Raw genomic sequence first — 21,456 nt, 5'->3', positions numbered from 1 at the left:
AATGGAGCAGAGCAGTGGTGTCACTGCTGGGGATGCTGCTGTGCCTGTGGTTGTGTTGCAGCTCTTGGGAAAGGTTGGGAGTGTCTGTGTTGCTGTGGGCAGAGGGGGAGGGAGCCGGGCTTCTCCACAGGCTCAGGTGCAGGTGAGTGTCCAGTGGGAAGGCATGTTCTGCCATGGGAACTGATGCCAACACAAGGGAGTACTACACATACTTGCCTTGGTGGAGTAATCTTCATGCTTTGCTCCGAGGAGCTGGCATGAAGTCTGAAAATTTACTGAATGTGGTAAAAAGATACAGCTTTGGCGATTTGAACAAAAATAGGGTGTTTATTTAAAGGGGAAAAACAAAAAGGGAGGTAAGGAAAAAGAAGAAAGGAAAGAAAGAAAAAAGGATAAAGTCCCAGGCCCAAGGATTGAGGAAACCTCTAGCTGAACTGGCGTCTGGCCCCAAGGCAAGAACCCGAGGGCATTGCAGTGAATGCACTTAGTCTGCCCTCAAATCTGGAATAAGGTCTCTAAAAAGAGATATTGACTGAAATCTGCAGTGTGGGGTCCCCTGCTGTAGCTAAGTCACAGTCCCAGGAACAGTAAAAGACAGCAAAGACAGCTCTTCAGGCCAGGCTGCCCCTTTGATGTTCTCGGTCCCCTCAGTCTGTACTTGCAGTCCTGCCCCCATAGTCTCAGGTGATTGGTGCTAGTAGATGATGGGGTAAGATCTTCTTTCCCAGAGTGTGCTGTCACTGGGGTGGGATGATATCTCTGAGGTTTTTGATGGGAAGCTCTCTCATTAGTATGCACCATTGCTATGGCATCAAGTTACCAGTTCAACCTGGAGTGGGCTAGAAATTGTCTGTAAAATGCTGCATGCTGTTAGTGAGAGGAAACTGCACTGGGAACTTTGAAAGTATAAGGCTACTAAAAAGAGATAATTAAATTTACAAATAATGTAATTAGGTTAAGAACAAAGGATTATAAAAATAATATAGTTCTTATTTTGCTACCTATTTTAACAGGACTGTTAAACATTCAGTTGGGATCTACTGAATAGCTAGTATAACTTGATAATGATTTTATATTATTTACTTCATTAATTTGAACACTTTTACTTGATCAAACTAGTAACTTTAAACAGTTATAAATGCAAAAGCTAATTAACAGTTACAAATATAAACCAGTCACAAATGCAAAAGCCATGTAAGGGATTTTATAAATGACAGTTCCTCCCTCTTTCTCTTATGTTAGTAATTGGCTTTTGCATTTACATAAATGTAAAAGTTCTTTGTTGATAGTGTTTAATTGTTTAAAATTAATCTAAACTTGCTGGGCCTTTTTACCCGTTTTCCTATCTGTTTTGATTGGATTGAGATTTATGATTTTCTTGACAGTAGGCATAGAATGTTGGCTCGTTTGAAGATTTTGACTAGCGAACATGCTTTGTACTACTGAGGTAATTAGATGAATGAAACATGGGATTAAGCATGGGAGAAAGAGAAGGCTAACTAAGGAAACTCGAAAAATAATTAAGGCTTTCTTCTACCACTCCCTAGAGAACATATTTTTCCACTAATCAGGTGAAAACTGGACTGGAACATGTGTAAGCTTTCTGATGTTTTGGGTAATTTTAGTAATAGTTTCACCATGGTCATCAATATGCAGACAATAGTCTGATGTGTTGAAATTGCCGCATATTCCACGCTCTTTGGCTAATAAATAATCTAGGGCTAAAGAGTTTTGATATACAGCTGTTTTCATTTGCTTCTGTTGGGCGTTGAAAAAATCAATTGCACTCTTGGCCTGATTAGATATGACGTGAATCAGGGCTTGTAGTCCAGTAATGTGATTTAGCATGTAAATGGGAGTTTGATAGCCCCAGCTCCCATCCTGAGCCCAAGTGGCAGGTCCGTAAGTTTCTAAAATTCTCTCTGGTGGCCACTCTTCCTCACCCCATTGTTACATTCCCCCTATTTCACATCTTTTTTGTCTCTTTAATTTATCATCTAGGGGAACTCCGAGCTGGTTTCCAGCTGCTTCTGATAGTAGAAAGGGGCTAGGTCATATTGCTCCTAAGGTACAATTGCCACACCAGTGAGAAGGGAGTTTAGAATATGCTCTTTGCCCACAATTCCAGTATAAACCTTGGGGGGCCTCCCAAAAATGTGAAAGCGTGATAAAAGTGGAGGTCCAATACTTAGAAACTTGGGGTAATACTGAATAAAGGCTGACTTTTAGGGTCCCAGCACTGATAAAGTTGTTCATTGGGATGTAATATGCAGTTCTTGTTTCTGATTTTCTTCTTTGACCAAAAGGTATCTGGTTCGTTCAGTATCCACCACGTCTTGTGATCCTCAGTTAGTAAATATCTTTTACAGGTAGTTTCTCCAACTTCCTCAGTGTATCTTTTTCCTTTTCTCCAGATACATTCTTCTCCAAGAACTGTGTCCCTCAATAGCCAATTGTCTTGATCTCTTGGAGTTTGGGAGGGGAAATAATTTAGTTTAAGTCATTTGAGGGGTCCAATACTGACTCCTTGCTGAGGCCAGGCTTCTGATTTGAAGGTGCCTCCACAAACCCAACAATTGGTTATATTTTGATTTTTACTAATTTGTTCTGCTAAAACAGTAAATAAGTTTTTATCGGTAGCTAATGGATTGTCCCCCTTTTGTTTCCCCCTTTCAGTTATTACAATTTCTCGAATCAAATCAACATCATAAGTTTTCCTTTTTAACAAATCCTTCTTTTTCGTTATATAATTAAATTTGACATATAGCCAAATCTCTTGATCAGGACACTCTCCATTCCTTTTCTGGTTTGCATTTCCAATATTTCTACCAATCCATTGGTTTTTGTCCGATTGTCAGTATCTACTCAGTGTCATCATATTATAACAAAAGGGATTTACATAAGAATGTGCCTGGAATGAGTGTTTTATGAGGTAGGAGTTTCCTTTGGTCAGGTACACTGTATGTTAGCATTGGTGGCAGCAGATGCAGGCTCTGACAAGGGGGATCTACAGGATCCAGAGGGAGAGTATGAGGAGTAGGGCGCACCTTCCCTTCCCTCGCTCAGGGGTCAATGGGAAGATTGAAGTGCTGTGGTACTCTTTGATAGGTGGTGCAGACCATTCAACCTCTCTGGTTTTCCTACTGGGTTCAGACCCCTTGGTTTTCATGGGAGTGTACCTGGATGCAGGAAGGGACCTAAATGCAGGAAAGTCCTACCTGGAACTGGCCTTGGTTCTATTCATGTTGTTTCTCCTAAGGAAATTTAAAAAAAAAAAAAAAAAAAAAAAAGACATAGTTATTGGAGAGGAAAGGTCATTTCTCAGGGAAATGATACTCTTCACTGGTGGAGAAATGGAATTGAAAATTCATAATAACTTGTTAAAAAGTAAGTACAATAACCATTAGATTCTCTACTGTAAAACAGTGAGAGAATAACAATTGATATAATAATTTCAGGAATAACACCGGGGAGGACTGTTGTAGAGAGTAGTTCATGGAGGTTTCTCGTTATCTTGCGGTGGTGTTACTGGACCTTTTACTCGGCTGACGGAAGTGCACCCTTTTTCCTGTGCTCGGATGGCTGTCTCTGTGGTCAGTTGAACTTGGAAAGGACCTTCCCCTGATGGAGTCAGGGATTGTTCCTTCCAGCATTTAATAAGTACCTACTCTCTGGGGCATATCTTATGTAAATAGAAGTCTAAAGGAATGTTCTGGGGTACAAGACCTCTCTGCTTTAAGTCTTTTAGATTCTGGGCAATCATTTGAATATCCCTTTGCACATTTATATTTCCTCACTCTTTGGCAGTTACTTGATGCGGGGTGGCTAAATAGGGAAGCCTGTATAACATTTCATATGGGGAACAACCTAAGTCAGCTCTGGGTTAGCTCTGGATTCTGAGAAGGGCAAGGGGTAGGCATTTTATCCAAGTCCACTTCATTTCTAACATCAGTTTGGTCCAGGTTGTTCTAATAGTCTGATTCATGCGTTCTACCCCTCCCAAACTTTGAGGGTGCCAGGGGTATGTAATTTCCAAGTTATTCCTAATTGTTGAGCCAACTGCTGCAATACTAATGATGTAAAATGGGTACCTTGGTCTGAATCAATGTTATTTATAATTCCATATCTTGGGACTATCTCTTCTAGGATTACCTTACTTACTGTTTGAGCAGTGGCATTAACAGTGGAAATGCTTCAACCCCATTGGTAAGGTGATCTACAATCAGTAAGAAATACTTCCATCTTTGGGCATGGGGCATTTCTGTGAAATCAATTTGAATACTTTGGAAGGGTCTAATTGCAATTTCAATTCTTCCAGGTCTCGTTCTCCTCGTTAATTTTCTATTGACTTTTTGGCAAATTATACAACCTATGGTAATTTGATTAGCTAATTAATCAATTCCCCGACATCCAAAATTCTGAAGAAAGTGATCTGCTAAAGCTTTAGATCCCCAGTGTGTGGATTGGTGGAGGTTCTGTAAAATTTCTCGAGTGAGCTCTTTATTTAACATTTAATGGCCATCAGGAAGATGCCACCATCCCTCAGAATCTTCCTTTCCAGCTAGTGATATGAGTTTCTGTTTTTCATTGTCTTTAAAAATAGGGATAGGAAGGGTGTTATCTGGTGTACTCTCGGGTGTGTCTCTTGGATAAAATCTGTATACCTTTAATTCCCCCTCAAAAGCAGCCTCCTTTGCAGCATGGTCTGCTAGGATGTTTCCTCTGGTTTCTCCAGAGTTCCCTTTTGATGACCTGGAACACGTACCATTGCAATTTCTTTCGGTAACTTAAGTGCCTCTAAAATTTTTAATATAAGTTCTTTGTGTAAAATGTCTTTGGCCTTAGATGTGGGAAACCCTCTTTCAGCCCAGCTTTTCCCAAACGTGTGGACTACTCCATATGCATATTTAGAGTCCGTATAAATGGTTCCAATAGCTCTGTCTAGTCTGTGCAATGCTTTTTCCAAAGCATCTAATTCACATACCTGGGTAGACCAGGAAGGTGGTAGTTTTCCTTTTCTAACCTGTACAGTTCTTTTCCATCTCTGATGGAGTATCCAGAGCACCTCTTTCCATTTACTACTCTAGATGATCCGTCGATGAACAGGATTTCTCCTTCATCTAATGGGCTCTCTAGGAGGTCTTCTTGAATTTTTGTTTGCAGGTTTATAAAAACTATGCAGTTGTGCACGAGATCTTGTTTTTGGGGAATTCCACATAGGAACTGTGCAGGATTGGTGTGGGTGGTTGTTTTCAGGGTTACAGTTGTGGAATGGATGAGGGTGCTCCCATATTGTATAATATGAGAGTCTGTTAGCCATTCGGCTGCTCGTTGTTTAAGAATGGTTTGGGTGGAGTGTGGTATGTATTCTGTCAGATTTCTCTCAAATGTAAGTTTTTGGCTGGCTGTTACTAGGATGGCTGCTGCAGTGATTGGTTGGATGCATGTTTGCCATCCTTGGGACACAGGGACCAACAATATGGACAAGTAGGCTACAGGTTTATGGATTCCTGACCACTCTTGGGCCAAGACCTCATAAGGAATTCCTTTCTCTATGTTAATATAGCGGTGAAAATCTTCTTCTAGTGAAGGAAGAAAGAGAACTGGGGTCTGAATCATCTTTTGCTTTAAATTTTCTAAGTTTTTATTATCCTCTTGGGTCCAATTAATAGGTTCTGATGTAGTTAATTTTTCATATAAAATTGTGACACTTTGTGTGTATTCATCAATCCATATTCTACAGTACCTCATTAAGCCTAATAATTGTCTAACCTCGCTCTTTGTTTGGGGAGGTTGTAAATTTAAAATCCCTTCTATCCTTTCAGTACTCAATTTTCTGGTACCATGACCAATTACATGTCCGAAATATTTTACTTTGGTTTAACAAATTGTAATTTGGATTTAGATACTATTAGTCCATTCTCTCCTAGAAGGTTCAGTAACTGAATGGTGCCTAATTTTACAGTGGATTCTTGCTCTCTGGAGAGTAGTATGTCATCTACATACTGTGTTACTTGTATTCCTGAGGGTGGAGAAAAGGGAATGAACAGGCTCTCCAAGGCTTGACCGAAGAGTGTGGGAGACTCCATGTACCCTTGCAGTCACCAGGTCCAGGTGAGCTGCTGTTTCCTTCCAGTGTCTGGATCTTCCCAGGTGGAAGCAAACAGGTGTCTAGAAGGAGAATCTACAGGGCATGACCAAAATGCATCCTTCAGGTCGGTTACTGAGAACCAAGAGTGTGTAGGTGGTAACTTAACAAGGTGTAAGGGTTTTGTACTAATGAGCACACAGCTTGCACTCTTTTATGTACTTCACGTAGGTCTTGAACTAGCCTGTAGCTATTGTCAGGCTTTTTAATAGCAAGAATGGGGTGTTGTATGGGGAAGTACATGGCTCTAGTATATTATAATGTCACAGTTCAGTTATTATGGGTTTTAGCCAATACCTTTTGGTCTTTGTAAGGGGGTGCCAGGGTACTTTTGCTGGTTTAATATCTGGAAGGAGATTAATTACAATGGGTGTAATGTTCATTTTATCCCAGTTACCTGGTTGGGCTTACACTGTAGGATTAATCAGTTTTCATCTTGTGTGGATAAAGTAAACAAAATGACCTTCATCCTTCCTTCTTGTGGAACTACTCCAACTTTCAAAGGTATCTGGAGATCCTGGCCAAGTAAGTTGTTACCTGCTGGAGGTAGAAAAACAAATCTCCCTTTCTGGTTAGTCCATTACCCTTTATAGTGACATTCTTAATGATGGGAATGGGGAAGGATTCCCCTTTAGCAGCACAAATATTGAAAGTGTCTTTGCTTATGGCACATGCATTTGGTTTTTCAGTTAAACAAGTTGTCTCTGCTCCTGTGTCTACTAAAAATTCCATTAATTGTTCTAGGGGTCCTATCCTTGATTTTATCAAGGGCTCTTGAAGATGGTTTTTGTGCCCCAAGAAGAAGAGCCCCTGACCCCCTCAGTTCTCTGAGGGTTGATTCTCCACTTGGAGAATCTCTTAAGTCCCTCAATGTCTTAAAACAGCAGGATTGCATATGGTCTTCTTTCTTACAATAAAAGCAAATAGGTTTCTTCAATTGAATATTCTCCCCATCCTGCCTAATTGGTTTAGGAATTTGGACAGCAGCCATCATCTTAGCTTTAGTCTTCATTTTCTCTTCATTTCACCTGGCATAAACTTACTGTGCTTCAGCTAATAACTCATCTAAACTTCTTTCTGGCCATCCATCTAATTTCTCTAATTTCTGTTTTATGTCAGGCCAAGAATGTAACCCAAAGTGGACCTAGAACATTGTCTTCCCTCCTTCACTACCTAAATCTCTTTCTAAATATAATTGGATGTTATTATTTAAGCGAGTTATACAGTCAGTTGGGCTCTCATGTTTTTATTGTTTGCTACCAAAGGCTTTCTTCATGTTATTAACTCTGGGGACTGCCTCTTTTATTCCCCTTACAATTCGGGTTCTGTATTCTGCTATACTTTTTCTTCCCTCATCTGAGTTAGGGTTCCATTCTGGATCTGTTAATGGTAATTTCTTCTCTCCAGTTGTTCCTAAATTATGTTCTCTGTCCAATATATTGATCCCTGCAGTCTAAATAACTTTTCTCTTCTCTGGAGAGAAAAGGGTTTGCATTATTGAATTTCATTTTCCCCTAGGGTAAATCCTAGAGCCTAAGAACTGGTAAACTTTTTCTGACATACCTACTGGGTCACTGAATAATATCTCCATTTCCTTTTTAAAATGCCTCACTTCTGAAGAGGTGAGGGGTGCATTTACATATCCTATTCCACCTTGTGCACCCTCCATTGGGACCTCTCTGAGGGATGCCACCTTTGTTTTATCTTTACTGCTGGAGCAGGAGGAACATTTTTGTACTACCAGGGTTCTCCTTCAAGTGAAGAAGGCTGGACCTTCTTGATTGGATGGAACTTCCTGCATGGCTGAATTTGTAATTTGCCTGGAGGAGAATGATAGAATATACGTTTCTTCTGATGTCCCACTGCTACTTTCAATTTCTTCAGCCCTCTCAGTTACATGACTCATTGAAGCCTCCAATGACTCAGCTGCAGTTGCAGCTGGTTCGTTGGGAGGTGCAGTAGGGGGGAGGAAATTTAATGAGTCCCACCTTGGTTGATTGGTTTTCCTCGTTGTGTCTTTATCATTGATCATTACAGAGAGAATTTGGTTTATCTGTTTCTACTTCCTTTTCGCTGTTCCAATATTTAAACCAGACCTCCACATACTGCAATTCCAGTCTGCATTTAATTTATTTTGGGCGTAATTGTAAAGTACTTCGCAAATCCACATCCTGGTAGACCCATGCTTCAGCCAGCGAAGACCTTGTTTTAATTTCTTCTTTGGCCATTCTAACATGCAATGCACAATCTTGAGCTGTGGGTCTTTATCTTTAGTAAGTTGATGTTCTTCCCATTGTTTTAACATGGTTTCCAAGGGATTTTCAGGGAAGATACTGTATTTCTGTAATTGCTTGTTGTTCTTCCTATGCTTTTGTCCTATGCTTTTGTCTGATATTATGGGGGCAAAATAAATTAATAAATATTTAATTAACCAAGGTGAGTATAATGATTTGAATAGAGATGCTGTATTACAATGTTGAAAAAAAATGAAACTTTGGGAATTAAAAAGAAATGAAAACTAAACCACTCAATATGGCTGTTGTCCATCTGTGGGAAAAGGTATGATCCCTCCCTGTGGGTATGATCCTGTGTGGGTGGATCATTGGGCCTTCCAAATGACAAATTAGAAGTGCTCCATGCCCCAGTACAGGAACAATTATTAAAAGGACACATTGTACCATCAACTAGCTCCTGACCCATGTCTTTTTATAAAAAACCTGGCAAAGACAGATGGAGGTTATTACAAGACTTTTGGAAAGTAAATTATGTTTTAGAAGACATGGGCTCCTTGCAACCAGGGCTCCCCTCACCTTCTGTACTTCCCAGGGACTGGCAGCTCACAATCCTTGATATCAAAGACTGTTTATTCAACATCCCTCTCTGTCCCGCACTCCCAAATTCGCATTTTCGATACCAATCAACTGTCAAGAACCCTTTAAAAGATATCATTAGGTCACATTGCCACAGGGAATGAAAACTTCCCCTGTTTTATGTCAAATGTTTGTGGCTGGGATTCTATCTCCAATCAGGAAAGCCTTCCCTGAAGCTATATTTCGGCATTATATGGACGACATTTTAATTTGCTCCCAAGAAAAGACTTACCTTAACCCAGTGATCAGAAAGACTGTGACAGCAGTTGAAGATGCAGGTTTTGATATTGCTCCTGAAAAACCCAGTAGACCTCCCTGTGGAAGTACCTTGGATTCCTTATCAGCGGGTGAGCCATTATTCCCCAAAATATCTCCATCAAAGATAAGGCTCAAATGCTAAGGGACATACAACAGTTGTGTGGCTCCATCACCTGGATCCGACCACTGCTTGGACTCACGAGAGAAGAGCTGTGCCCTTTGTTCAGCCTACTGAAGGGGAGCTATGACCTGACTTCCCAGCGCATCTTAACTCCAGATGCCCACGACGCGCTGCGAAAGGTAGCACCTGCTATCTCATCTCGAAAAGCACACCGCGCTGACTGCTCTCTAACCTCCCAGTTTGCTAGTCTTGGTAAATCCCCACATTTCCAGGCACTGCTTTTTCAGTGGGACCCGTCTTCTACAGAAAAATTGTTAATTGTAGAATGGGTATTTTTGCCACACCAAAAAAACTATTACAATCCCTCAAGAGCTTTTAGCTCAGTTAATCATTAAAGACAGGAACCACCTCCGAACCCCTGCAGCGTGTGACCCAACATACATTTATCCAGCATTTCAACTACACAAATTAGAATCGCTATTACAGACAAATGGATACCTTCAGTTTGATTTAGACAGCTATCCCGGACAAGTCTCTATTCATTATCCAAAACACAAGCTACTAAAAGAAACATTCCATCTAGTCCCAAATTCTCTAAAAGGTAAGGTTCCTCTTAAAGCCCTCACAGTTTTTACAGATCGCTCTGGAAAATCACACAAATCGGTTATCACTTGGAAGGATCCAAACACTCAGAAGTGGGAGTAGGATGTTCAAGTCATTGAAGGAACCCCCCAAATTCCTGAGTTGGCTGCTGATGTCAGAGCATTTAAAAAATTACAACAACCTTTTAATCTAGTAACTGATTTGGCCTATATAACCAGGACAGCTAAAAGGGCAGAACACTCCATGCTAAAAGAAGTGTCTAATCAACAATTATTTGGCTTGCTCTGCAAGTTGGTTTGGCTTGTCTCCCACTGGGGAATCAGAAGGCAGATCTTCTAGCTGTGACTGGTAACACCAATCACAGTCCCATGTACTGGGAAAGGTGCAGCAGATGCTGCCCAAGGCTTCGTTATGCTGCTAGCCTAAAATACGGAATTCTGGAGCAGAACGTTGACCCAACAAAGCAGCAGCACCACCACCAAAATGGGCTTTGACTCTCTACAAATCAGTTTCTCAAGGGCTGGCACCCTCAGATTCCAATCAGACCTTTCATTCCCCACTGCTTGCTAACATCAGCCATCTGGGCCGCCTTCATGGAGATGCTGCCAAATTTTAGAGATCTTTTGTAGCACCACAGCGTATCCCAAGAAGGAGCTGCCGGTGCTATGGCACCTTTAATACTTTCCTTACCAGCAAAGAGCAATTTGCTTCACAGAGAGAGACAGAGAGAGAGAGATTATTTTGGGTAGCAGAAAATGGGTAATCATGTGTCTTCACTAGTTTGACTGAATGTCAAAGCCATGCCCTAGACATGTGGGGAGGAAAACCAGAGATAAATAGATGTTAGGCAGAGAGGTAGAAATAAGACATGAGGAACTAGAGATAGCCACGTATTTATCCCACCCCCTTAGAGCTGTGGTAAAGGGGAGTATTTTCCTCCAACCTCCATCGTTGGCAGCCTGCTGCAGCCCCCTGCCATATCCAGCCCTTTTCTCAGCTCTTCGGGGTTTGGAAGAATTTGCTTAGGCCAATAGATTTTTGGGGTGGACGCTGTGAATTCCAGCTTTCTGAGAGGAAGGAAGCACTGATAAGGATTCTTTGATTCCCAGACTGCGGGCAAACTGAAGAGGAGGAAAAGCCCTCCCAGAAAGGAGACTGGGGAGACAGGGAAGAGAAGCCGCAAGCGGGCTGGCAGCGCGGAGTGTCCCTGCTGCCAACCGCGCCAGCCGCCCCAGCCGGCGGGAGGCCCCTTTCCGTGCGGGCAGTGCCAACGGTGCGCAAGTTCCTCCTCCTTCTGCTCCCAGCTGCCCCTTTGGCCTAAAGCACGCTGACCCTTTCCAAAGGCACCACAGGGCAAGCTGAGGCCACTTGCAGGATCGCCCCTGGCAGCCCTGCTCAAGCTTACAGCCCACTTGAAACCCAAACAGCTTCGTTCAAACCCAGCATTCCCAGTGAAACCTTGCCATGCCCCAACAAGACACAGTTTGTACAAGCAGGAACACATGCATCAAAGCTTGCTTTGGTGCTGCTGATCCAATTAAACCTACGATGAAGCAAAAGGAGGAAGACATTTCAAGCAATTGCAACCAGAAAGATCAGACTCACAGTGCTGATCACTTTACAAAGATGTCACAGCCTGAAAAGACGGAAATTCATCCAAAAAGTGAGATCTCGGCGCCTGGCTTAATGGTGTGTATGAAGTTAACAATGGATGGTTTGTTTCCTGTCTTCCAGGGAGTTTGAAACCATCAAGGAGAGGAACAAGCATCCTTGCGTGGGAGAAGACATCACCCACGCAAGGATGCACAGCCTCTCCCCAAGAAGAAAAGGCCAAATTAACCCTGCACTTGTCCAGGACTAGCAAGAGTTAGGCTCAAGAGGATTAGAAAGAAATAAGATAGCTTTTTAAGATTTTAGGATTCTTTATTCGTCCATTAAATTTACGTGGTAGGTACTTCTCAATTAATTAGTTCAGATACATTAATAATATAAAAGATGTATTAGTACTATTAGATGATAAGTTGTGTTAAATTACTAGTAGATTAATAGTATGTTATTTATCATTACATGTAAGAGGTTACGTGTTCACTATGCTCCATCCTTTCTCATTTTGTCTTTGTTGAGACATGATCTGTCTTTATCATTAAACCAAAGTTTGTTCCATTTTGCCTTTTTGTCTGTATGAAATCCCTGAGGCAGTGTTCGTTACATTTCCTTGGTGTTGGAAACACGACATTTGCCCTGAGAGGGCAATGTGGGCACATGAGTCCCCCCCAGGCCCAGCCCCTGGCTCAGCTGGCAGCACTTCCAGAGGCGTGTCCCCATTACTGCCAATGAAATCATGGTGGAGCTTCCTCCTTTGATTCCTGAACATCTCAGCTGGGAGTGGCTGGGGAGGCTTTGCTGAATTCAATGCACTGGATCTAAAGGAGTGCTCTTGTCTCACTGTACTTGCTGGGATAAAAGTAGTGGGTTGAGGCCTTTTGGTTGCCCAGCAACATAACTTTGTTTCGTTTTGGGGGACAGATGGACTTGAGCACCTTGGAGGACTTTTCTAAACTCTCTGATTCTAGAAAAGAAACATCCACATGCACCACAAAGACACCAGGAGTTCAGATCAGTTTCTCTTTAAAGGACCAGGCTCTGAGCCTCCAGTAATGTCCTCAGCTAAAGCAGAGCAGCTGTGAACCTGATCCTCTCCCTTCTCACAGCTTTGGTATTTGCGCCAAAGAAGAATCCAAGTCACTCTTTTACCGATCCCAGCAAATGGCTCTGCCTAGCAAGGCTTTGGCAGCAGGGGCTGTGGAGGATGGCGGGGGGCGAGGCAGGGGGGAAAGGCCAGGCTGCTTCTGGGAAGTGACCAAAGCTTGCCCTTGCCTGCTGGAGCCAGTGCAGGCGGGTCTGGAGCCTACAAAGTATCTGCCTTGCAGTGGGCCTTGTTCCAGGTGTTTTCCCAGCTGGTGGCTGGCGTAGGTGTAACATGCAGGCTGGGAAGGAAGCAAGATTTGCTTTTGCTTAAACCTTAGGCAGGGAAGCAGTACAAGTGGCTGGGTTTTGCCATATCTGGCACCTAAGTATTCAAACAAAGCTGAAGGTCATTAGTGTGGAAAAGAAATTCTCTTGGTGTTCCTTCCTTAGAGGAATGCCAGAGTAGTAGAGATGAACATTCTCCCTTCTTCAAGGGAGCTGGAAGAGAGACCTAGAAATTCTGCATGACCTGTTGACTACAGCAATGCTGGTGCACTGCCCCAGTGTGTGTGTCCCCATCAGCTCCCCTGAGAAACATCCCGATTCTCCAAGTTTCTGGGATGGGGTGTTGAGGTGAGAGACCAGCTCAGCAGGCCAAAGGAGGGAAAACATCAAGTGACATTATTGGGCACCAGACAATTGAGAAAGGGGGCAGGATGAATGCCGCCACTTGGAGAGAAAGCTCTGCACTTGGTTCTGCATGGAACGATTTGCAAGCTCTAGCTCCTCTCAGAGCCAGAGGAGAGGCAGCGGCAGGAGTCCTTGTGGTTCTGCAGTGCAGGAAATGTGGAATGGGCCCTTGGACAGAGCCAGCCTCCTCTGCCTGTTCAGCTGCAGGCACCTTACAGAGAAGCACAGAGGAGAGCCAGAGCTGTCCCTGCTCTGCTTTTCCCCGTCCAGAGGGCTGAGGAGAAAAGCCCCAATGGGGAGCTCCTCAGAGCAAACTCTCAGCAGAAGAAGTAGAAGGGGCAAAGGTGGCCTATCCCTGTTTCTGTCCCATGGTTCCCCTGGGGTTCTGCATGGAATGTTGGGCTGTGCCCATAGCAACTGCCCTTGTCTGCTGCTCCTGCGGCCGTTGGTGGAACACTGGTGGAGCAGCACTGGAGCAGCAGCTGCAGCATCTGCTCCTGGCTGTCCCTCAGCAGCCACCTTCTGCACTCAGCGCCATAGCTGGCCTCTGCAGCGACATCCTCATCTCCTCGTCTGCCGCCAGGCATCCCCACAGCACTTTGGCACTGTGCAAGGTAAGAAAATACCCATGGGCCCCAAAGCACTCACAGAACAGCAGGAGGCTCCAGCTGGCTCTGCCACCAACCACCACAGACACGGTGTGTGGTCACTTTCCCCAGACGAGGTTGCACATGAAAGCAGGCTGCAACTTCTCCAGGAATAATGCTGCCTCCAGGGGAAATACAGACCTTTCCATAGAGGATGTAGGGAGCTGTCACAGTGCACTTGTAGATTCTCGTCCACTGATCACCTGATTAGAAGTTCTTAGCACCCATTTACGTTGTGGTAACCCCAAAGCCAATTGGTCATTCCGGGGGAGGTCAGGGGTTCAGTGTCCACTAATCCTGTTACACCCTCACTCTGGTCACACCTCCTGCAAAGCTTCAAAAACCAGAAGGATGGGACTTCTCCTCTGGGATGCCTGCCCATCAGAGCATGGAAGCAGTTTGCTGGGCTTGTCTGCAGTACTGGCTTTCATCCTCAGAAATGATCTGGTTGTAGCAATTCTTATGTACTCACATACTTACATCACTTACAGACACTGGAACAATATTCTATTTTCATAGCTTTTTTGATTTTTTTCCACCTGCCTTGCATCTCTTTTCCAGAGAGATATTGCTATAGATTTGTCTGTGTTGTTCAATGTGTGTAGGGCTGGCTCTGCCTCACGGTCAGAGGCAGCTGTGAAATGTCCTCTTGAGTGGTGCTTCTCAGGAACACAATCACAGTATCACAGCATTTTCTGGGCTGGAAGGGACTCCCAAAGATCATGGAGCCCAGCACCTGGGTCTGCTCAGGACAGCCTTAAGAAACCCAGCCTGTGCCCAAGAGCAGTGTCCAAAGACTTTTGGAGCTCTCTCAGCCTTGGTGCTGGGAGCCCTTCCCTGGGGAGGCAGTTCCAGTGCCCAAGCCCCCTCTGGCTGAAGAACCTTTTCCTTCCATCCAACCCAAGCCTGCAGTAGTGCATCTTCCATGCATCCTCTTGGCTCTTCTCACTGGCCCCAAGACTCAAGGCACTCTAGTGCCTGCCCTTCAGCTTTCCTTCTTCAGGAAGCTGCAGACTGCTAGAGGGACCTGCCTCAGAAATTCCAAGTGAAAAACACAGCAATGACACCTAATGGAGGGGAGCTGGGACAGAGGAGCTTGGGGTTTTCAGTGGTGAGGATGAGAAGCAGGCTACCGACACATCTTGGCAGAATGAGTTTTATCTGGAGCGTTGTTTTGATCTCTTTCAGGTGGAAAGGAGAGGCACAATGAAAAGGAAAGTGAGAGCCCACACTGAGCCGTGAGTTTTGGCCTAGGGTTAAAGGACAGCAAACTTGAGGGACAGCGAGCAGGACAGCTGCTCTTTCAGAGTCAGGGTGGGATTGGTCCAAGGCCGTGGCTGCACGCCAGGTGTCTCTTGACCACTTGCCTTTCTTACGTCCTACTCCTTCTTCCTCTAGACACATCAATGTTGGCAGTGACTTTCAGGCCGAGCTCCCCGAGCTGCAGACCGGGCCGCCAAGTGAGGCTGAAGAGCCTGCAACCCTGGTCTGGAAGCCCTTGGAGGAAGACGACCCTGACCTGGATAAACCGGACAGAGGTAGCTGTCTAGCTTTCCTTCCACTCCTGAGATAGTCGGGCATGTAAAATGCTGGTTTTTGGGTAAAATGGCAGCTTTTGGCAGGCTCTGCTTCTCTCCTTGTCATGCCCATCTTCCCTTGTGGAAGTGGTAGGGGCAAGGAGAATGCTCTGCTTTTGCAGCAGAGCAGGAAAAAGAGCAACTGTGCTGCTCTCCAAATGGGTCAGGGGCATCTGCCACTGGAAGAGGGGAGATTGGCCCCCACTCCTTATGCCAAAAGCTGCATGGAAGGGAGAGGCAGCACTAGGTGGGCCCTTGCTTCAGCTGCCCCTTGCTTTGCTCTCCTTTTCGTGCTCTCCAAGCTGCAGGCTTTAGCTCTTGTGCTTTCCTTCTGCCTTGTATGGCAAGCATTCCCCTTTGTTGGCTCAAGGCTGACTTTGGGTGGGTTTTTGTTGTGCTTGCAGTCAGAGAACTGTTGGACATGGCCAGCTCCCGTGGCCTTCCCGGGGCAGCAGCTCAGCTGGAGCTCGCCCTGCACTGCCTGCACCAGGCTCGCGGCAGCGTTCCGGTAGGAAGCGGCTGTTTGGGCGCGGGCAAGAGTGGGCAGGGAATTGATAAGGCCCGGGCAGCGGGACAGCCTTTCCTGGCTGCTCCTTGAAGAAGGGAGTTCACAAGCAGCAGAGCACTCGCTGCCTGCTGTGTCTCGTCCAGCTGCGGCAGGGCTGAGCCCAAATGGCTCCAGCAGGGACAAGATCTCTCCTGGAGGCAGCGCCGCAGGGTCCTGCAGCCTGCTGCCTTGAAAACCTCCTGGAGATCTGTGTTCTCTAAGACATTTTGAGGGGCAATTCCCAGAAGCCGCAGTCAGCTGAGGCAATTCAGGGTGGAGGAGGAGCAAAATCATGGAGTTGGAAAGGAAAATGCTACCCTTGGGAGCAGGAGCCAAGGGCCGGGCAGCAAAAATGAGGGACTGGGAGCAAAGCACAATCTTTGACCCATATGAGATCCAGTGGCCTGAATCCTCAGCTGAAGACGCAAAGCGGCTGAAGGGCAGCATGGGTGGGGTTTGGCTCCTTTTTTGTGTTGTGGGGCAGCTCAAGCCTTTTTCCTTTGCATCTTGCAGGAGGCTCTGGAGATGTTGCTCTCGGGGGGGCCTTCAACAGCTCAAGGCCATCCCTTGGCTGATTATCATTACGCAGGTAACCTAAGCCCAGCTTCTTCCTTCACTGACACATGCTGCCGTGCCCTTAATGGCCGTGTCAAGCATTTCTGCTTCAATTAGTTGTGCTTTAAACCAGCACACGATCTCGCCTTCTCTGGGGGCAGGGAAAGCACCAGCATCGACTCCTTCAGCTTGACTCGTTTTCCATGCTTTTTTCCCTGGGGAATGCCTGCTCTCGTCTTCATCACCTTCTGAGGGAGCAGACATGCACACACGTGAATGACGGCTGGAGCCAGCTTGCTTTCGGCAGCCAGTGGGATCTGCTTCAAGTGGCTAGAGGGATCAATTCAGCTGCTGCTTTTTCTTGCCAGGCTCTGATAGATGGACACCTGAGGAGAAGGAGGCCTTCCAAAAGGCTTTCCACACCTACGGCAAGGATTTCCATCTCATCCAGAAGCAGGTAAAGCCACAGGACATTCCTCACCTTGGCAGATCATCAGAAGGACAAGTTGACTATTGTGGTACCAAATACTGCACCTATGTCCCTCTTTTCTCAAGTACCAAAACTGTTAAAGCAGTCACAGAACAGGACATGGAAGGCCTGCGTGAAAATGGTGATCCGGCCTCTGCAGCCCTTCTCTCCAGGCTGTTTTGGAAGACAAAGCTCTGTTCTGTTAAACTTGTCTCCCAGGTGTGCTGCTGCTTCCACAACACCTTGTGCTGGGATAACTGCAGTGAACGGGGCAAAGAAGAACTCTGCTAGAGGGACTTGGTGTTGATCTGTGCATTATATGTGTTACCACGTAGCATAAAACTCAGTTTATTACATTGCATAATGCCTCTCTGACTCCTGCATATTGATTTCATTTTACACCCTCCTCAATTTTCTCCGTGACTTTAATTCCTACTTTACTCTGTAATCTCGTTGTTCTCCAATGCACCCTACAGGACGGCTGTTTCAGATTCCTTCTTTTTCTCTTCACAACAGATCCCGAGTAAGACCGTGGCACAGTGTGTGGAATACTACTACTGCTGGAAAAAAGAGCAGAAACTTGCCAGCAGCACTCTTGCTCAGGTGAGTGGGAAGAAAATCCAGACATGCCAGCAGGGTCAAGAAACGGGCAGAAGGGCACAAGCCCTGCTGGCAAGCCACGCCAGACACCGCTTTGCCTGGCTCCCTTGGTCCCACGCACTGGGAGAGGCGCAGCAGGTGCTGCCCGGGGCTTTCTTGTGCTGCTACCCTAAAATACGGAATTCTGGAGCACAACTTTGACCCAACAAAGCAGCAGCACCACCACCAAAATGGGCTTTGACTCTCTACAAATCAGTTTCTCAAGGGCTGGCACCCTCAGATTCCAATCAGACCTTTCATTCCCCACTGCTTGCTAACATCAGCCATCTGGGCTGCCTTCATGGAGATGCTGCCAAATTTTAGAGATCTTTTGTAGCACCCCAGCGTATCCCCAAGAAGGAGCTGCCGGTGCCATGGCACCTTTAATACTTTCCTTACCAGCAAAGAACAATTTGCTTCACAGAGAGAGACAGAGAGAGGGAGAGAGAGAGATCATTTTGGGTAGCTGAATATAGGTAATCATGTGTCTTCACTAGTGTGATTGAATGTAAAAGCCATGCCCTAGACATGTGGGGAGGAAAACCAGAGATAAATAGATGTTAGGCAGAGAGGTAGAAATCAGACATGTAGAACTATGGATAGCCACGTATTTATCCCACCCCCTTAGAACTGTGGTAAAGGGGAGTATTTTCCTCCAACCTCCATGGTTGGCAGCCTGCCGCAGCCCCCTGCCATATCCAGCCCTTTTCTCAGCTCTTCGGGGTTTGGAAGAATTTGCTTAGGCCAATAGACATTTGGGGTGGACACTGCGAATTCCAGCTTTCTGAGAGGAAGGAAGCACTGATAAGGATTCTTTGATTTCCAGACTGCGGGCAAACGGAAGAGGAGGAAAAGCCCTCCCAGAAAGGAGACTGGGGAGACAGGGAAGAGAAGCCGCAAGCGGGCTGGCAGCGCGGAGTGTCCCTGCTGCCAACCGCGCCAGCCGCCCCAGCCGGCGGGAGGCCCCTTTCCGTGCGGGCAGTGCCAACGGTGCGCAAGCTCCTCCTCCTTCTGCTCCCAGCTGCCCCTTTGGCCTAAAGCACGCTGACCCTTTCCAAAGGCACCACAGGGCAAGCTGAGGCCACTTGCAGGATCGCCCCTGGCAGCCCTGCTCAAGCTTACAGCCCACTTGAAACCCAAACAGCTTCGTTCAAACCCAGCATTCCCAGTGAAACCTTGCCATGCCCCAACAAGACACAGTTCGTACAAGCAGGAACACATGCATCAAAGCTTGCTTTGATGCTGCTGATCCAATTAAACCTACGATGAAGCAAAAGGAGGAAGACATTTCAAAGAGTTGAAACCAGAAAGATGAGACTCATGGTGCTGATCACTTTACAAATGTGTCACAGCCTGAAAAGATGGAAATTCATCCAAAAAGGGAGATCTCGGCGCTTGGCTTAATGGTGTGTATGAAGTTAACAACGGATGGTTTGTTTCCTGTCTTCCAGGGAGTTTGAAACAATCAAGGAGAGGAACAAGCACAGAAGAAGACATCGCCCACGCAAGGATGCACAGCCTCTCCCCAAGAAGAAAAGGCCAAATTAGCCCTGCATTTGCCCCAGGCTAGCAAGAGTTAGGCGTCAAGAGGATAGATAGAAATAAGATTGTTTTTCAAGTTTTTAGGATTGTTTATTCTTCTATTAGTTTACATGATAGTAATCTCTCTGTTTATTAGCTAAGATATATAAGTATTATTCAAGATGTATCAGTAGTGTTAGATTTAGCAATAAATGTAACAGGTTTGGTGTTTCTATGCTTCAACTTTTCACATTTTGTCTTTGTTGAGACACAATCTGTTTTTATCATTAAACCAAAGTTTGCTCCATTTTGCCTTTCTGTCTCTATGAAATCCCCAAGGCAGTGTTCATTACATTTCCTTGGTGTTGCAGGCACGGCATTTGCCCTGAGAGGGCAATGGGGGCACAGGAGTCCCCCCCAGGCCCAGCCCCTGGCTCAGCTGGCAGCACTTCCAGAGGCGTGTGCCCATTACTGCCAATGAAATCATGGTGGAGCTTCCTCCTTTGATTCCTGAACATCTCAGCTGGGAGTGGCTGGGGAGGCTTTGCTGAATTCAATGCACTGGATCTAAAGGAGTGCTCTTGTCTCACTGTACTTGCTGGGATAAAAGTAGTGGGTTGAGGCCTGTGGTAATCGGTGGAAGAAATGCGGCACTCAGTATGAGTGATCAGCAAATCTCAAAACTTTATTGATAGGCACATACATTTATATTGGTGCTAATGAGGCCAATACATATTGCAAAAGGCGAGCTCATTATTGGTTAGTTACTTATCAGCTAACTACGCCTACCTTAGCATTCTTGTGGCTACTATGTTGCAGCTGTCCACATCTTTTCTTCATATTTCTAACTAACCATCCTCTCCCCCATCCTGATGTTGCACCAAGGGCACAGTGCCCTTGCCAGGTTTGGACACTGACTGCTGACTCCTATCCTCATCTCCTTCTTGCTTAATTAAGGGTATTATATCAGTGTGACCTTTGTCAACTGGCTAGCTGTTCACAAAATCCTCCACACTTCCCCTGTTTTTCTGTTGCACAAGCATAGTCTGATTAGATGCAGCAAGTATCATTTTTTGAACCATGTTGTGTAAGCACATGCAAAAAACAAGGCAAAACTAACACTACTAACAAAGCTATAATGCCTACTATAATGATGACTCTAAGAATAGAGTGCAACCATGATCCCAAGCCTAAAGATTTGAGCCATTCATCAATACCAGAGCCCGATTCTACCTGTAAGTTTCCAATTAACCTTCGCAACTCAGAGAGCTGGGAGTGGATGGACTGGGAATGATCAGAGAGGTTCATGCAATGCATGCCCTCAAATTCCTCACAACCATGGCCTTGTGCCAGTAAAAGGAAGTCAATTGCAGCTCTATTCTGAAGCGTTGCATGGAGAATAGAATCAACATCAAGCAAAAAGCTAGAAAGTGCCAAAGAAGTGGCATTAGTTTGTTTAGCAAGCCAGCATCGTAGCTTGTTTAAAATGGCATGGGCACCTGCTGCTGATACCCCTGGAGCCAAAAAGGATGCTGCCACTATGGCCCCTGGGGACCAAAGTTTTACATCATCTTTGCAGTCAGCAGTAAATGCAGGGGCCATTCTTTTAATTCTATGATAGCGGTGGCTCATATTCAGGATCATGGATGTATTGGGTGTGAGTAGAGACAACCGTGCAATTGTACATGGCCCCCCGTTCAGCATCGATGGGACACTGGGCCAAGCACGGTCCCCACATATTAAAAAGAAACCTGCTGGTAATTGAATAGGGTCATTTGATGAGATTGACACCCTCTTTGTGGTATAATTGCACCAAGTTGTTGCATTACGGTAAATGGCCATGCTAGAAGTTACAATAGTAGAATAGTTCTTGGCTGGCAGCTGACTTTTATGCTTAAACCTAAGGCATGCATCCACTATCACTGAGCCTAACAGTTCCAAATCTTGGGGTTCCTGCGGTGCTATAGGAAAATGAGAAATCCATTGGTCCCAGTTATCTACACTGACCCTGGCGTCATTGGTTTTGCAGGTGGGTATTTTTGATGGGCATGGCCAGGGATCTGCCGGTAGTCCAATCAAACGGTAAATGGATTGCCGGGAGAAGATAATGACAAGCAAATAGC

General features: G+C 45.4%; 1 protein-coding gene and 1 long non-coding RNA gene across 9 annotated transcripts; one reads left to right on the top strand and one right to left on the bottom strand.

The window, feature by feature from the left end:
- Nucleotides 1–299: 299 nt before the first annotated feature.
- On the bottom strand, nt 300–11,155 carry LOC135278322 (uncharacterized). Of its 7 annotated transcripts, none has more exons than XR_010345834.1 (3): nt 6,546–11,050; nt 4,665–6,184; nt 300–3,254 (listed from the first exon to the last, which is right to left on the bottom strand). It is a non-coding gene; the product is annotated as an uncharacterized LOC135278322 (long non-coding RNA). The 7 variants fall into 7 exon arrangements; XR_010345839.1 differs by having other exon boundaries at nt 4,985–6,184; XR_010345836.1 differs by having other exon boundaries at nt 300–4,752; nt 6,007–6,184; nt 6,546–11,048.
- Nucleotides 11,156–13,728: 2,573 nt separating this feature from the next.
- On the top strand, nt 13,729–19,640 carry LOC135278321 (zinc finger protein 541-like). 2 transcript variants are annotated; one of them, XM_064384878.1, is made up of 8 exons: nt 13,729–13,992; nt 15,214–15,263; nt 15,424–15,563; nt 16,007–16,110; nt 16,663–16,738; nt 17,073–17,161; nt 17,690–17,776; nt 19,264–19,640. In XM_064384878.1, exons 1-8 carry the CDS (start codon nt 13,747–13,749, stop codon nt 19,270–19,272), a joined length of 801 nt encoding a protein of 266 aa, XP_064240948.1. In that variant the 5' UTR covers nt 13,729–13,746; the 3' UTR covers nt 19,273–19,640. The 2 variants fall into 2 exon arrangements, with proteins under 2 accessions (XP_064240948.1, XP_064240947.1); XM_064384877.1 differs by lacking the exons at nt 17,690–17,776; nt 19,264–19,640 and having other exon boundaries at nt 17,073–17,682.
- Nucleotides 19,641–21,456: the final 1,816 nt, after the last annotated feature.

The sequence above is a fragment of the Passer domesticus genome, chromosome 11, assembly GCF_036417665.1.
Source record: "Passer domesticus isolate bPasDom1 chromosome 11, bPasDom1.hap1, whole genome shotgun sequence".
In the NCBI taxonomy this organism is placed as follows: Eukaryota; Metazoa; Chordata; class Aves; order Passeriformes; family Passeridae; genus Passer; species Passer domesticus.
This window is presented reverse-complemented; position numbering and strand designations above follow the sequence as displayed.

What these genes read in the sequence shown, in the direction of transcription:
- LOC135278321 (XM_064384877.1), top strand. Translation starts at nt 13,747, where the DNA reads ATGGTTCCCCTGGGGTTCTGCATGGAATGTTGGGCTGTGCCCATAGCA. An exon ending in AGGCTCGCGGCAGCGTTCCG is followed by an intron (nt 16,111 to 16,662) that starts GTAGGAAGCGGC and finishes TGCATCTTGCAG; the next exon opens with GAGGCTCTGGAGATGTTGCT. An exon ending in GGCTGATTATCATTACGCAG is followed by an intron (nt 16,739 to 17,072) that starts GTAACCTAAGCC and finishes TTTTCTTGCCAG; the next exon opens with GCTCTGATAGATGGACACCT.